The sequence below is a fragment of the Grampus griseus genome (assembly GCF_964374135.1).
Source record: "Grampus griseus genome assembly, chromosome: 1".
Taxonomy (NCBI): Eukaryota; Metazoa; Chordata; class Mammalia; order Artiodactyla; family Delphinidae; genus Grampus; species Grampus griseus.
In genome coordinates, this window is record NC_139017.1 from 62,067,642 (window position 1) to 62,083,454 (window position 15,813).

Below are 15,813 nucleotides of genomic sequence, written 5' to 3' on the forward strand. Positions count from 1 at the left end.
AAATGACATCATGTATATTAAAACACTCAAGAGTCAAATAAACCTGGGTTCAAATTCTAGAGCCAAGGCCGACTGGCTATGTCCTTAAGCAAATTACTTAACCTCTCTGGGCTTCAGTTTCTTCATCTGTAAACTGGGGATGATAATACTCACCTGATCAAGTTGTTTTAAGGAAAGATTTAGCTGACACGTGTGAAATGCCCAGTGCACCACACCAGTGCATATAAAAGTTACCATTTGTAGAAACACTACTATCATTATTATCTGCATCTTGCACATCAGATGTTTTAATCTAGACATTTAAACATCAACGAATCTTGAAAATGATAGTTTTGTTTTTCTAAACATCATTTATTAGAAAATACAATTCCAGAGAAAGTAGGAGAAAAAGGATGTCTGGGATGTGGGTACAGTACACAGACCTCTCTCTTTAACAGGGGCATAGAGGGTCAAAGTAAAATGAGCTACAGGCAAAAAGCCAGTAACACATCTCTGGTCCATTCATCTAGAGAAGTTCCACCTCTGTTCTCCACTCCCCTAACCCCTGCCCACAGCAGCCAGCTTTATCCTTTACATTTTAAATTTAAAAGTTTCAACTTCCTTGCTGCTCTGTGGCTTCAATGAATGGAGCTTCTTTCTCTAGTTATGGAATGAGTCAGCGAAAGGGGGAATTTCTGATCCTTGGAGCTGGGGAGGGACAGTCCACATCGTATCCCCACTTAACTCCATTCCCCAGTCACCGGGCACAACCAGCCAATTGAGAAAGTTAATATCAAATTCAAAGTCTCTCCTTTTTTCTAGGAAGACAACCTTTCGGAGTAAAGCGCACGAGTGAATTTCAAATCCATTTGGTAGGGAATGAAGAGTATTAAGAGATCAGAGACCCAGTCTCTCCCTTCCAGCTCAGCTCAATCCAGCCTCCTCACAACCAAAGAAAATCACTGGCAAAAACAACAGTTTTGATGGGATTCCCCACCTGCACCCCTTTTCTTCAGCTGGGGCATCCCTTTGGCTCCAGACAAAATAGGTTTATGGCCCCATAGAATGAGAGAAATTCTTATTAAAAAAATGTGACAGAAATGGAGTTTGGGAGAGAAGCAGCAAAACAAAAGGAGTGGTGGATGACGAGGAAAGCTTCCCAGAAACCACCCAACAGCCAGCCAAGCTGGCGTCTGCAGCCTAGAGGCCCATTCCTAGGGCCAAGACACCCTGGGGTGAAACCAAACCTAAGGGCCGAGGCAGCAGTTTATCCCACCAGAGAAAAATGAAGGGAGAGACCTATGGGGGAGCACCCAGGCATATTCACAGGGACCAGATGACCCCCGGAAGAGCTGAATGGAGGGGTAGGAGACAGTATTCAGGGCAAGTCCTAGCAAAATAGGGGAAGACGAGAGGAAAAACTCCCCCTAAAAGAGCCCAGGTCCCTGAACACAGGTCCTCTACAGACCTCCATACGGAAGGCCCTTCCTTACACACGTAGGTATCACATCGCTCTCCTTTGGAGGCAAAATCAGAAAGGCCCAGTGGCGCAGGCCTCAGTCCAGCACACACAGCCCTCCTTGTCCCTCCCGACCTGCCTCAGAGACGGAGGGCACTAACTGAGGGCCCACTGGGCCCCTCCCCAAATAATTCCTATAGATAGAAATGCAAAAACAACAAACAAACAAAATCCTAGGGAAAAGTCCAATAAGAACCTCAATCATACAAAAAGTCCAATTCCTCTTTTGCCTTCTGAGGCACATGTAAGTCCCTTCTCACAAGGCTTCCTGTCCAGTTAGGACAACGTTACTATTTCATTTTTTAAAAATAAAAATAAAGATATCCACCCACCCTCCCCCCAAACGCTACCTCTACAGCCCACCCCACACACCTCAAACCCGGCATTGCTCCCTTGACACAAGGTAAACTTAAAACTTTGCTGCACCCTCACAGCCTCCAAGGGGCTGCTCATCACAACCAACCCAAATGCAGTCTGCAGAGGAGCGGATAGCAGAGAGCATCTTTACCCTCCTTGCCTCCTACCACGGAGGCCCGATCCGCCGGGACAGAGGGAAGCCCCACCGAGGGCCCTGCCCCTACACAAGGAAGGGGCAAGTCAAGCAGGGAGAGTCCTCTCCTCCAGCTCTGCCATGAGCCTGGGGTCCTGGGCCACGGCTCCGCTGGGCTCATAAAGTCTCATGACTTCGAGATCCCAGTGCGAACCAGCCAGTCTTCTCCTGGGTCAGGTCCAGCTCTCGCAGGCGGATGTGCACCTCCCCCAGCAGAACGTTCTCCCAGAATCCTTGCTCACTCAGCACACTCAGCTGTAGCTCCCGCTGCTGGAGGTCTCCCTTGGGGATTCCATCATATACCAGCTGCAAATGCAAAATTGGGAAGAAAGGGAAGTAGTGAGAGAGGGAACATGGAAGGGGGAGATGCTTAAGTCTGTGGTGGTGTGATCTGATCTGGCTGAGACCCCTTTACCTCCCCAACCAGACAGAGCCCAAGGGAATAGAGAAAGCATACAGAAGCCAAGGGAAGCTTAAAGAACCCTGCTCTCGGGGGGACTTCCCTGGTGGCGCAGTGGATAAGACTCCACACTCCCAATGCAGGGGGCCCAGGTTCGACCCCTGGTCAGGGAACTAGATCCCACATGCATGCTGCAACTGCAACTAAGACCTGGCACAGCCAAATAAATAAATAAAAAATAAAAATAAATAAAGACCCCTGCTCTTAGCTCAGAGTTCAAGCAAATGAAGGCTTGTCATTGGGGCCACAGCTCATTATCAGCAAAGGACCAGCAGGCTCTTCCTCCCCACAGACCATGCCGCAGCTGTGGAATCCCTACCTTAAGTGTCAGCAAACTTTTTTACATAAAGGGCCAAATAGGAAGTATTTTAGGCTTTGTAGGCCATACATTCTGATCTATGTCACGATGACTCAACCCAGCTGCTACAACATGAAAGCAGCCACAGACAAGACTTAAATGAATAGTAATGGCCACGTCCCAATACAACTTTATTTACAAACCGGCACAGTCGGCCAACCCCAGCCCCACCCAGCACCTTCCCCACATACCATCTCATTGTAGGTGGGGTTGCAGGTTTTCCGGGCCACTTTGGTTTTCTTCTTAGTGGTTTTCTGAGGGTCAGGAAGGAGGTAAATCTTGACATAGGGGTCGGGATCATTCCCATCCTGGAGCAGTTGCTACAAAGGGAATGAAAACCAAAAAAAAAAGATGAAGGTTTTTCTATCTGTCTCTCTACCACCATTCCTGTGATCACTCCCTGATCCAGACCCTCTTCTCCCACACCTAGCTTCTTGCAATGCACAATAATTTATGCTTCCCAGCCCACTGCATTCTGCTAGAAACACCTACCACGGTAACGTTAGGTGTCCTCCTAAAACATCCATCAGATTGCCTATGATATCCAGTCTATACTTTGTACACGAATGCTCAGGGCACGCCACAACTTGGTCTGTTCTGAATGAACCATCATGTCCCCAGATATCTCTGCCCAATATCTTTTGTCTATTTTGATCCAAGTAACCCCTAAGAGGTAGAGAAATGAGTCAGAGAGATTAAGTTGCTTGTTCAAGGTCAGCCAATTAGTGATTCACTCAGCCTGATCCTTTTAAAACTTAAGTCAGATCTTGTCACGCCTCTGCGCAAAACCCTCCAAGGGCTCCCATCTCACTCACGGAGAAGCCACACTCTAGACTGTGGGACCAAGGCTCTGGTCTGTCCTCTCCAACCTCACCATCTGCTATTCTCCCCTCTGCTGCAGGGGCTTCAGCCACACTGGCCTCCTCCTGCGGTTCCTGACATGCCCCAAGCAGGCTCCTGACTAGGGCTTTTGGGTTCAACTGCTCCCTCCGCCTGGAGCAATCCTCCCTCAGATGTATATGCATGGCTGCCTCCCTCACCTCCTTCCACCTTTGCCCAAGTACCTCCTCATCAATGAGGGTTTCCCTGAACACTGCAAAATTGCTGCTAGCTTCATTCCACCCCGGTATTCCTTCTCTGCTTTATTTCTCGCCAGAGCACTTACCACTATCTGACTTGCCATATATTTAACTTAACTATTTGTCTGTCTGCCTCTTCCTACTAGAATGTAAGCTCCCTGAGGGCAGGGATTTTATTTTGTTTACCCTTGTATCCGGAGCTAATGTATCAGTGCCTGGCACACGGTAGGCAGTTGATGAAGATTTGTTGAATAAAATGAATGAATGATTCTGTAAGAGTGAAACCCAGATCTCTCTGATTCCAAAGTTCATGTACCTCCTGCTACATACTAATGCCCCAACCTGCAAAAGTCCAGCACATCGTGGTATTCAATAAGAGTTCCTTGCCCCTTCCACTCACAAGGTTCTTAGAATCATACCAAAAACTTAGTGATTATACTCTGCCTTGATTATGCTTGAAGGATGTCACATGGCTGCCTTACCTCTATAACCAGGAAATAAGCCCCTTGGGCCTCTCCCTTATAATAATCACCATAATAATGATACAAGGCACTATGTCAAGTGCTCTTACATGCATTATCTCATTTAATCCCTATAACAACCCTATGAGATAGGTGCTAACATTATCCTCATTTTAACGAGGCTAAGAGTAATTGGGCTACTTGCCAAAGACCACAGGTAGTAAGAAGCTGTGTCTAGTATTGCTTGGTCATATCATAGGCCTAGCACGGTAGCAGGCCCATTGGGTATTCATTCAGTAATCTTTGTGGTTACTCTCACGAGAGGGGGGCAGAAAAGGTCTGATCAGTCAGAAAAGTACCAGAAGAAAGATAAAGATCCAAAGGAGGACCGTGTATGCACTTACCAAGCCCCGAATATGCATCACCATGATGAAGAGTTTGTTGTTTTTGTAGGAGATGGACAGCTTCACCTCTCCCCCAACCTTTCCGACCGGCCGGGCCCATGTGCCATCTGTAGGGACAAAGGAAACTGAGGAAGGTCATGAGGCCAGCCCTGTCCCCATCTGGTGCCAGGCAGACATTTCTGTTTTCTTTTAACCCCCCGCCAGTAACTCCACGTCAGAGTCCTGATACCCCATCGGGGATCTGCCAAGTGGCATCCGCGAACATGACGCAGAGTCGGGTTGGGGGCGTCTATCCAATTCCAGTGTGTAAGCATATCCAGTCCCTGGGGAATTGCTCAAGGAGCTGTGGACCCATAGCCTGAGTGGGAAAGCAGATTCTCTAGCCAGTAAGCAAAGGAACAGAGACGAGTCAAGGAAGGAGAACTGGGAAGGGGCAGGGGCAGGAAAAATGACCTTTGGGAATGGTTCAGAGAGGTTGGCAGAAATGTCACAGAGAAGGCACTGTACCTGAGGACTTGGGAGCCAGGCTGGTGCCCGCAGCCTTCTCATCCCGGGACAGGGGGTGGAAGAAGGTGTACACCAAATCACACTGGAATGGAATCAGAAAACAGGGTCATTCCTCAGTAAGACAATGGCCCAGTGAAAAAAGGAAAAGGACTGTTCCACATTAAAAGAGACCTATGAAATGTGACAATCAAATGTAATATGCAGTTCTTGTTTGGGTCATGGCTCAAACAAACCAACTGTTAAAAGAATTTTGGAGATGACAGGGACATTTTGAATATGGACTATGTTTGGGGTGATATAATGACAATGTAGTTATGTAAGATTATGTCCTTGTTTTTTAGAGACGCATAGTAAGTACTTAGGGGTAGAAGTCACGATGTCTGTGATTTACTTTAAAATATTTCATAAAAAATAGATGACTCAAACACGTCAAAATAATAACTGTTTAAGTGATGGACATACAGGCATTCATTATACTGTTTCTCTATTTTCCTATATGTTTTGAAAGTTCTCATAATACAAAAGTTTAAAAAAAAGAAAAAAAATCAAATAAAAGTAGGTCACATCAGGGCAAAAGCAGTCTGTTCTTGGAATTCCCAGGCAGTCCAGTGGGTAGGACTTGGCGTTTCACTGCTGGCAGGCCAGGGTTCAATCCCTGGTCGGGGATCTAATGCCTGACGCAGCCTTGGACAAAGACCATGAATCCTACTTTTGAGAATGTTTACTAAGCAATTAGGGAAAACAAAACCAAAAACTAAAATGTGTGAAAATACCCACTCTAGCATTAAGAGTGAAAAAAGGGGGGAGGGGAATGATCTAAATATCCTTCAAGAAGCGAATGGTTAAAGAGATTACGGTATTGCAAGTTGGTGTATTAATTTGGTACACATATTTAAAGTTATGCTTACTATAAACACTTAAGTGAAAAAAGAACAGAATATAGCATCATATTTAAGCTATGACCACTATAAAACTATAAAAGTCACATTTATATACGGATAAATAGGAAGGAAACATGGAAATGGGGTTAGATGGTTTTTTAGGCTGATGGGACTCCGGATGACTGTATTTGTCTTTATGCCCATTATAGGACCATTTGTTTAAAGAAAAATCTGGGCGGATACACACACTCAACCTGCTCAAAACCTTCCATTTCCTCAGGCTCTTGCTCACTACAAGCACCTAACACGGACATGTCTCTCCGCGTGCCCAGCTGCATGTTTGTGTTTCACTGCATTTCTGTGCATAGTCCTGTGGGGCTGGAGCCACGACCCACCCACCTCTTTCTGCACACAGACCCAGAAAAGCCAAGTCCCCTCCATGATTGCCACCCGCTTCTGTCCACATCCCCCACCCCCCACCAGCGCCAGGGACAGCCAGGAACAGAGGCAGCCACCCACCTCGGCCACCTCAGGGGCTGCGTGGATCAAGTGCCAGATGTAGCCATTTAACTCCTCTCTCCGCCGCTCGGCCACCGCCTCTCCCCGTGAGCGGCCAATCACAAAGCGACTAGGGAAGCTGCACGGCAGGTGGGCAGTGGCGATGCAGGAGGGGGAAGATGGGGAAAGATAATGAAGAGGCAACAGGATTTAGTCACATTTCACTTGCATTTTCAGTCACCTGATCTGCATTTCTCACCAGCCTCCATTCCCAGGGACCTTTCCCCGACTGCATGCCTCCCCAAGCTCCCCAGGCCTGTGCCAAGGGCACACACGCAGTATCTCACACCAGACAGTTCCTAGGACACCGGATGAGAAAAACAAACCGTTGAGCAGAGTCCTACAGCTCTCCAGAAGTGCCTCAGCGGCTCTGGAGCCCCCAGTTTTCCCCATCAAGGTAAAAATTCATTTGAAAAATCGCTTTTATAAATTGTTGTGAAATACACATAACATAAAATTTACCATCTTAACCATTATTTTAATATATATATTTTTGATATGGACCATTTTTAAAGTCTTTATTGAATTTGTTACAATATTGCTTCTGTTTTATAGGTTTTCTTTTTTTTGGTTTTTTGGCCTCGAGCCATGTGGGATCTTGGCTGCCCGACCAGGGATTGAATCCACAGCCCCTGCATTGGAAGGGGAAGTCTTAACCACTAGACGACCAGGGAAGTCCCCGTCTTAACCATTTTTAAGTGTGCAGTTCAGAATTAAGTACACTTACATTGTTGTGCAACCATCACCACCATTCATCTCCAGAACCCTTTTCATCTTGCAAAACTGAAACTATATACCCATTAAACAACTCCCCCTCCCTCCTGGCAACCACCATTCTACTTTCTGTTTCTATGAATTTGACTACTCTAAGTGCTTCATGTAAGTGGAATCGTACAGTAGAATAATATTCCATTTTGTATATACACTGCATTTTGTTTATCTATTTGAAACATACTTTTACTCTTTAGAAGATTAGAAACTTCGAAAAATCTTCAGATTCAGTCAATCCCCTGCCTTTAGACCCAGGTTGCTCTCCTGGCAGGTGGACCCAAGCTTATTTTCAAGGCTGGAGGAAGACCTCTTGAGAGCCTCAGAAGAGCATGACCACCAGGGGGAGCACTTGTCATCAAACTCATTGCCAGGAGGAGAAAACCAAGGACATAGGTCTTTTCTCCAAAGGGCAGTATCTCACTCCCGCAGTCCTGCCCAGCCCCCATCCGCTCTCCCTCCGCAGTATCCCTCAGTGCAGAGAGTAAAGGCCACAGATACCTGGGCAGGAGGGAAGAAGGGAAGAGCAGCCGCAGCTTATTGTGTAACTCCTGGAACTCCTCAAACGTCCTCTGGATGTAAGTGGCCTCGTGAGCATTCTCTCGCATCACCTTTACCACGTAAATCTGCAAAATCCAAATCTTAGAGAATACTTCCTGCCAAACCCTCTACACCCAATGAAGGGGGTAGGTGAGGGGACAGAAGTGTGTGTGTGTGTGCGCACGCACACACACACATGTGTTGGAGGAGTTACGCTTTCCAGAAGGAAGAGGATAAAAATGTCTCTAATGGAGACAAAGATAATATACATATGCAGCAAAATGAAAGCAAAGATTAACAAGAATCCTTGTTTCACAAGACCCTTGACTCAGAGGGAACAGCCATCCAACTCAGCTCCCTGATTGTAGGCAGGCCACTTGGGCAGTGGAGAAGGAAGGGGTGTATGACTGCTCCCAGCACAGGGTGCTCAGTCAACTCCAGCGCCCGCAGTGTGGAAGGGAAGAAACAGTCAGAACCCCAACAAGCTGGGGCAGTGGGGAGCAAGGGAGGGTCAGATCGGAGAAAACACTTACGTAGCCTTTGTTGGGGTGGAAGATCTTCTCGTGGCGGCAGAGAAATACATCAGTGATGCGGCCAGAGCTCTTGAGAGTGTGTGTTCGGGGAGCAAAGGAAAGGGTCAGCCGGTCGTCTGAGCCTGTGAACTTCATCTGAGCCAGGTTATGAATGAAAAAATTGAGCTTTGTGGCTACACTGCCGAGGCTGGACTCAATCAACCTGAAGGAGGATGGGAAGAAAAGGATGTGACCAAGGACCCAAGTCCCCACTGCCTGGCAGAGCTATCTCGAGAAATATCCCCTGACACCTGAGACTAATACTCAGCTCAGATCAGATCATTTTCCCTGTGTGATATCCTCATAGAGTACATGATTGCACACAATGATCAGCATACAGTTTATTTCTGTGAAACTTGGGGTCTTATCTCCCCTCACTGCCCACCTGACCCAAAGACAGTTAAACCAAGGTAGGAAGGAATTAGGGACGCCACCGTGGGCTCACCATGTAAATGTCTAAATACTGTTGTCAAACTGAGTTTCAAGGTTCAGTATGATGGAACCTCACCAAATAAAGCTCAATCCAGAGATTTTAGTTCAAAAGGAAAGGTACTATATCAGACCCAACAGAGAAAGTTTAGTTCGCTAAGTTCCAAAAAGGGTGCATAATAAAATGGACAAAACAGTAGACATGAGGGGCTTCCCTGGTGGCACAGAGGTTGAGAGTCCACCTGCCGATGCAGGGGACACGGGTTCGTGCCCTGGTCTGGGAGGATCCCACATGCCGTGAAGCGGCTGGGCCCGTGAGCCATGGCCGCTGAGCCTGCACGTCCGGAGCCTGTGCTCCGCAGCGGGAGAGGCCACAGCAGTGAGAGGGCCCACGTACCGCAAAACAAAAAACAGTAGACATTAGTATACAGACACTTTCCTGCTTTCACACAAAGTGTGTCTAAGAACGTCAAATATGGGAAAACAGAACCATGGAATTCCATGTTTTGACAAGGGGGAAGGTTCTGATCCAGAGAGCTAAAAACTAGTACAAAATCCCTACTATACATTGCCCCATAGACAAAATCCTTGACCGAGACATGGTGAGAATGCAAGTAGGGGATCGCAGTACCTCTATATAAAGGTCAGCACTCAAGTGCAGACGGGAGACTGAGTCTGAGAGAAGTAAAATGATTTACCAAAGTCAAAGGCAAAGTTGGGACCACTGACTCATGTTGTCAACTCTAAGCTCTGCCACTGGAGCTAAGCCTCTCCCGTTTCCCTAGCCCTGTTCTTCCCAATCCAGCAGCCTGGAAATTAACTACCCAGAGTGGGCAGCACTGTTTCGTACGGAGAGTTTTACCTGGTGAAGTAGGTAGTGGCATTGGCCTCTGTGTCCTGAGGCCTCAGGGCATCATACACATACTTGAGGTCTTCCAGGTCTGAGAGCTCAGGGATCCCACAGGACAACATCTAGAAGAGCAAAGAAGAAGAGAGGATGCCTGTAACAACCAGGAATTCTTGCTTCTTCCTTACCATAAGGCAAGATTTTCTACAGCTAGGCTCCCTAACCCTTCTAGAGGGTGGCAGGCAGATGCTGTGGGCAGTGGCTAGCAGTCCACAGGAACTGGGGGGGCTGGAGCAGGAAGTCAGATACCTGCAGACACCACTGTCCCCAGGTGGTCTGAGCCCTGCCTTTACCTAGGGCTCAGAGAAGTAGATCTCCAGAAATCCTTTGAAGCAAGACAAGGGAGTCTTAAAGATGGTGCCAGATGATAAGAAGGAGGGGTTCAGAAAGGGATGGAGCTCCTCACCAGGCCCAGAAGGTTGAGGAAGAGGTGGGTGTGCTTGCGAATGAGGTTGTAGGCTTGGCAGCAAAGGTCAACAAAATCATGGAAGCGGCTGGAAGGCTTGTCACCCCCGTTGATGACATACGCCATGTCCGAGGTGAAGACAAAGGGGGCACGGTCCCTGGGCCAAGGGGAACATACAGGTAGAAGGTCAACATGAAGGAGGAAGCCCACTTTGTGGGCTGCATCAGGGGATGGTTTTCCTCATCCCTCAACACCTGTGTGAAATGGATAGATGTGGCTCCTCTAACATTTTCGTTTTTCTTTTCCTCCCTTAATCTTAAAAAATCCCCAAGCACATCCTTCATTGGTTCCCTGCCTGTGAGCTAGTGATATTGTCCCTGGATATCTAGTTGTATTCCCTTTTGCTGTGGTTTGGGCTCATTTCCCTTTGCTCAGTCCTCAGCAGGGAGGGCCAATGGCTGGTGCCTGCCCTCTTCTGCAAGGCCCTGAAAGGACTTGACCTCTTTCTCAGTCTTCTCTTCTCCAAAGCTGCTCAGCCCAGGGACCACACTCTGCAGCACGGGCCCTCCCATCACGGGCTCGTGTTCCAGCTCCGAACCATTTCCGCTGACCTCCCTGGCCTACACGCGCATCCTGGTTTCAGGAGACCACTTACCGCTTGATGTTCCCGAACATCTGGGCGTGGCCCAGGAAACGGCCAAAATCTATGTGGAACATGTGGCCAGTCGTCTTCAGCATGATGTTGTCATTGTGACGGTCACAGATGCCCAAGACGTACGTGGCCACACAGCAGCCAGCACAAGAATAGATGAAGTTCTCTACAGCCTGGGAGAAGGAAGGCAGAGGGGAGGAGGGGACATGAAGCTGGTGTGGACAGACCCCAGGGGCACAGCCAGACTGAATTCAGCCAGCCCTGCCCCTCTCTCATGAGTCCAACAGCTCTGACATCCGCCTGTTCAGCCTTCATCACATACGTACACACTGATGCACACAGAAACTTCTCTCGTATCTTATGGGGCAAAAGGAGATGGAAGGCTTATAGGTATATCTCCACCACGTTATCTGCAATTCACCACCTCCTGCACCTTTCTTTCTCCTTGGGAAACTGGTTGGAAAGACAGTGCACTGATCCGGGAGCCCAGACTTGACCAGCCCATAATCAGGGAAGACTCTGACGTTTACAACTTTCCCAGCTGTTTGCGGTGACCTTAACTCAAGCACAGCACTGAGGCAACTGACTTAAGGGCCTCTTCCTGACCCTGCTCAGAATTCTTCTGTCCTTCTCCCTGCCCCCAGTATGACTCCCATTTCCACTGTTCTTGGTAACAGATGAATGCTAATCTAATTAAAGTCACTTCACTCCAAGGAAGAGCTGAGGCAGCTTAACACTTCTAGGGGATGTTTTACACTTGAAAATCAGACATCTCTAGTTGGTAAAATGTGTTAGAGCAATTTCTGAGTTTCAAGCAGGAGGGGAGGGAGTAAGGGGTTGGATCTACTTTATTTTATCTGGTCAACGTTTGCCCCCTTATCTGCCTTTCCAGTAAAAACGTATGGAATTAGTGAATAGACACCTTTCATCCTCTAAATCCTCTTTGTGAGGTTTCTGGAATTCCCAAGAACTCAAGAAAGACTCATCAGCAGAGGCAACAGTTGTCACAGCCAAGTAAGAATGGACAAAGCTGGGAATGAGAGAAATCTTCATAGAACACATGCCCTTCCCACCTCCCTCTGCAAGCTTCCACCCAGCCTTCAAGGACCTTCCTTGAGTTCCACACCTTTCCCAGATCTTACCAGCCTGCACTGACTCCTCCCCATTGAGCCCCTACAGGCACCATTCACTCAGAACTTAGTATTCTCACTTTCCCAGGGTCCAGGGATCTTATCTCCCAGCAGCCTCTTGGCTGTTCCACAGGCCTACTTCAAAACTAGCTACACACAGGGCTTCCCTGGTGGCGCAGTGGTTGAGAGTCCGCCTGCCGATGCAGGGGATGTGGGTTCGTGCCCCGGTCCGGGAAGATCCCACATGCCGCGGAGCGGCTGGCCCGTGAGCCATGGCCGCTGAGCCTGCGCGTCCAGAGCCTGTGCTCCGCAACGGGAGAGGCCACAACAGTGAGAGGCCCGCCTACTGCAAAAAAAACAAAAAAAAAACCCCCAAAATAAACTAGCTACACACAGAAATCCCCTGGCTACTTGTTAAATTAAACCAGCTGACTAATCGCTAGGAAGTTAAGAATAGAAAGTTTGTAAAGAAATCACAGAATGTACCTTCTGGAAGAAAGAGATGATTTCTATGATAGGGAAATATATAATTGAAAAGAAACCACTCAATAAGTATAACCCATCAACTCCCAGTCTTGACCATCTCCATCAACCTGTCTTCATGTCACAGATGTTCCTTCTACCTGAAAGGCATCCTATTTTGACTTACAAAGCAGCTATATGCCTGTACTCTGCCACAGAGTAAGTAACTAAAGTCTCATCACCTAAGTTACGCAGGGTGTTGGCTGCTTACTGGCAGGAAGTCTCACTGGATAAAGAGAGCTCTCCTGATTTAAGGGGTTTCACTTATAGGATGGAGGTACTTTGGTTTGCTGAGTAGGTGGCCAAGAGACAAGTATCTCTAGTTCTTTCCTCCTGGAAGGCACCATAAGAAACTACCAGCATCATTCTAACAGAAAGACTAGAAGAGCTGAGAGCTATTTTTGAAAGACTGATATTAAACATTGAGACACTGAGTTAGTTTCTCTCTGTGTGTATTCTTTTTTTTTTTTTGTGCGGTACGCGGGCCTCTCACTGCTGTGGCCTCTCCCGTTGCAGAGCACAGGCTCCGGACGCGCAGGCTCAGCGGCCATGGCTCACGGGCCCAGCTGCTCCGCAGCATGTGGGATCCTCCCAGACCGGGGCACGAACCCGCGTCCCCTGCATCGGCAGGCGGACTCTCAACCACTGCGCCACCAGGGAAGCCCTCTGTGTGTATTCTTGTTGTACAAGCTTTTATAATATTTATTATGACTCTTTATTATACTGGCAAGGAGTAATCATAATTCCAGCACCAAGCACAGTGCTTCTGTATGGTGGCTGCTTAATACCTGAAAAATACATGTTAGTATAAATAGTATATAGGGTTGAGGGAGGGAGGAAACAATATCACTCCTTTCCAAGGGTAGAGGACCTTAACATTTACAACATACAGAGGATGGGTTTTGAGGGATGGGAAAGGGAAGAAAGGGCTTTCCAGGCAAAGGAAATACTATTGTCTAAAGGTATTGAAGAAATGCAAGTAGCTCCCTAAACTACAGCATAAATTATCATAAGATGGGGAGGTGCAGTGGATAAGACCACAGGGGCAGGCAGGGCTGGATTACAAAAGGCCTTGCGGCAATGTTGTGGATGACGGACTCATCTTTTAGGACACAGGGAGCCTTTGAAGAACTGAGAGCAAAGGAGTGACATGAGCAGTTTGCGCCTTATTTTAAAAGACTCTGAAATCAAGCAGAGGATGGTAATGGAAGGAGGAGAGGCAGTCCAGTAGTTCAGGGGACAGAAAGCAAATGGCTTTAAGAAATGGTAAGAAGAGGACAGATTCAAGAGACATCTGGGGAACACGGCTTGGTAAAGCAGAGGAGAGGCAGAAGGAAACATCAAGAAGACTCATGGCTCTGTCTTGGGTGACTGCACAGAGAGAGTCAAACCATCCAGGAAACACAAAAAGCAGGTTTCAAGAGGACAAGGAGAGACAGAAAGCTCGGTTTTGCCTATACTGAGTTTGACATACAGGTGAAACACAAGAGGAGAGGTCCAGCAATCGGGAGGTGAGAGAGGGGAGAGGGAATGGCTTTGGAAGTCATCAGCAAGTGGGTGGTGAAGTAATAAGAGATGATGAGCTGGCACGAGAAGAGTACAAAGAGCACAGCAGGCCAGGAATTAAACCCTGGGGAATGCAAACATTTAAGGCCTCAGAAGATCATCTAATTACATGTTCACTAAACAACATTCTGATTATAATTTGGCTGCCCACGTAGGTTCTCCTTCAGGGATAAAAGCCATTGATCAATATAAGTTAGTATATGGATCGCTTCTGGTTTATGGCCATTCTCTTATGAGCTTGGTTATTATGATTTATTCTCTCCCCTAAACTTAATTAACCCAGAGGCAAAAGCCATGAAGCTGTGGACCAGCCCCAGAACACAGCAGGTCACCAAGGCCCTACCACCCAGTACAGCCCTGCCTGAGGAAGGTCAGCTACCTTTTCTATCATCTCTGTCTCATATCTATCCTCAATCCTGGCTTCCGGTTACATGCTTGTCACAAACCAGCTCCATAACTGGGAACAAATGAGTGAGTCTTAATTCACATCTGTGAAAAGAAGAGTTGGATAAAATGATCTCTGAAGTCTCTTCCAACTCTTGTTCTGCAAAGCACCACTGGACTCCTCGCAGGACACAGGAGGACCTGAATAGGATCGTGACTAAGAGGGTCCCCTCCTCCAAACTCAATCTGCCAGCGGAACTCAGCGAAGGCTTCCCAGTTGGATACCAGGGGATGTTCTTGGTCAGCTTACAAAAGTCACTTGACCCACCTCTAGACATCTGGGGGCACCAGTCAACCAAGAGTGTTTCTCTCCTCCCAATACAGCTGAGCTGTCTTCTCTGTGCATGTGTGGGCCTTGTGGGAACACGGTGTGCCAGAGTCACGCACATCCCACCCCAGCTTCACCCCCACGCTTCAATCCTACCTTCTCGTACTCGTCCTCCCCAGGGTTGTGCTTCTGCAGCCAGTCGGCTAGGGGCCGGTCCTTGAAGGAGCCGGTCACCCCGTGCTCCACCTGGATCTTGCGCAGGGTCTCAGAGTTGGGGATCATCTCTACCATCCCTGTGAGGGGAGACATCAAGTCATTCTCCAGAGCAGAGACAAGGCGTCTGTCAGGAGAGGACTCCAAGAGCTTTGCTGGATGCTTCCCTACAAATAAAGCTCTAGGGCATTTGGACAAAGTCTGGTAATAAAGGGAAAGATCCTTCCCCTGGTTTCATACTCCATGCTGTGACTCCTTGGTCCCCCCAGCTCACAGCCATGATCCTTTTCTGTTTTAACTTTTACTATGGGATTTTCAAATACATATAAGAATAAAGAAATGGTATCATGAACTCACACAAGACCAGTTTCAAAAATTATCAACACTTTGCTAATCTTGTTTCATCTATTTCACTCACCCAGCCCTGCTTCCCCCTCTTCTCTTCCACCCTCCCCCTACCCCATTCGCGGCTGGAGTATTTTTAAGTAAATCCCATACATGTCATTTCACTCATAAGTATTTCAAGTATAACTGGCAAGGACACAACCACCATGCCATTATCACATCCAAAAATTCAACGACCATTCTTTGATCTGATCTAACCCAGTCTACGTGCAAGTTTCCCCCAACTGTGTCCAAA

At 47.6% G+C, this 15,813-nt stretch overlaps 1 protein-coding gene across 2 annotated transcripts in view; it reads right to left on the reverse strand.

The window, feature by feature from the left end:
• Window positions 1-380: 380 nt before the first annotated feature.
• The window catches only part of PIK3C2B (phosphatidylinositol-4-phosphate 3-kinase catalytic subunit type 2 beta), a 61,248-nt gene continuing 45,815 nt past the window's right edge, over window positions 381-15,813 (reverse strand). For both annotated transcript variants that reach the window (XM_082674982.1, XM_082674981.1), the window contains 11 exons: window positions 15,117-15,253; window positions 11,034-11,203; window positions 10,379-10,535; window positions 9,928-10,037; window positions 8,598-8,799; window positions 8,026-8,150; window positions 6,718-6,835; window positions 5,318-5,399; window positions 4,811-4,917; window positions 3,058-3,186; window positions 381-2,354 (listed from right to left, as the gene is read on the reverse strand). In XM_082674982.1, coding sequence (XP_082531108.1) covers window positions 2,166-2,354; window positions 3,058-3,186; window positions 4,811-4,917; window positions 5,318-5,399; window positions 6,718-6,835; window positions 8,026-8,150; window positions 8,598-8,799; window positions 9,928-10,037; window positions 10,379-10,535; window positions 11,034-11,203; window positions 15,117-15,253 — 1,526 coding nt within the window. In that variant the 3' untranslated portion in view covers window positions 381-2,165. The remainder of the gene's footprint in view (window positions 2,355-3,057; window positions 3,187-4,810; window positions 4,918-5,317; window positions 5,400-6,717; window positions 6,836-8,025; window positions 8,151-8,597; window positions 8,800-9,927; window positions 10,038-10,378; window positions 10,536-11,033; window positions 11,204-15,116; window positions 15,254-15,813) is intronic.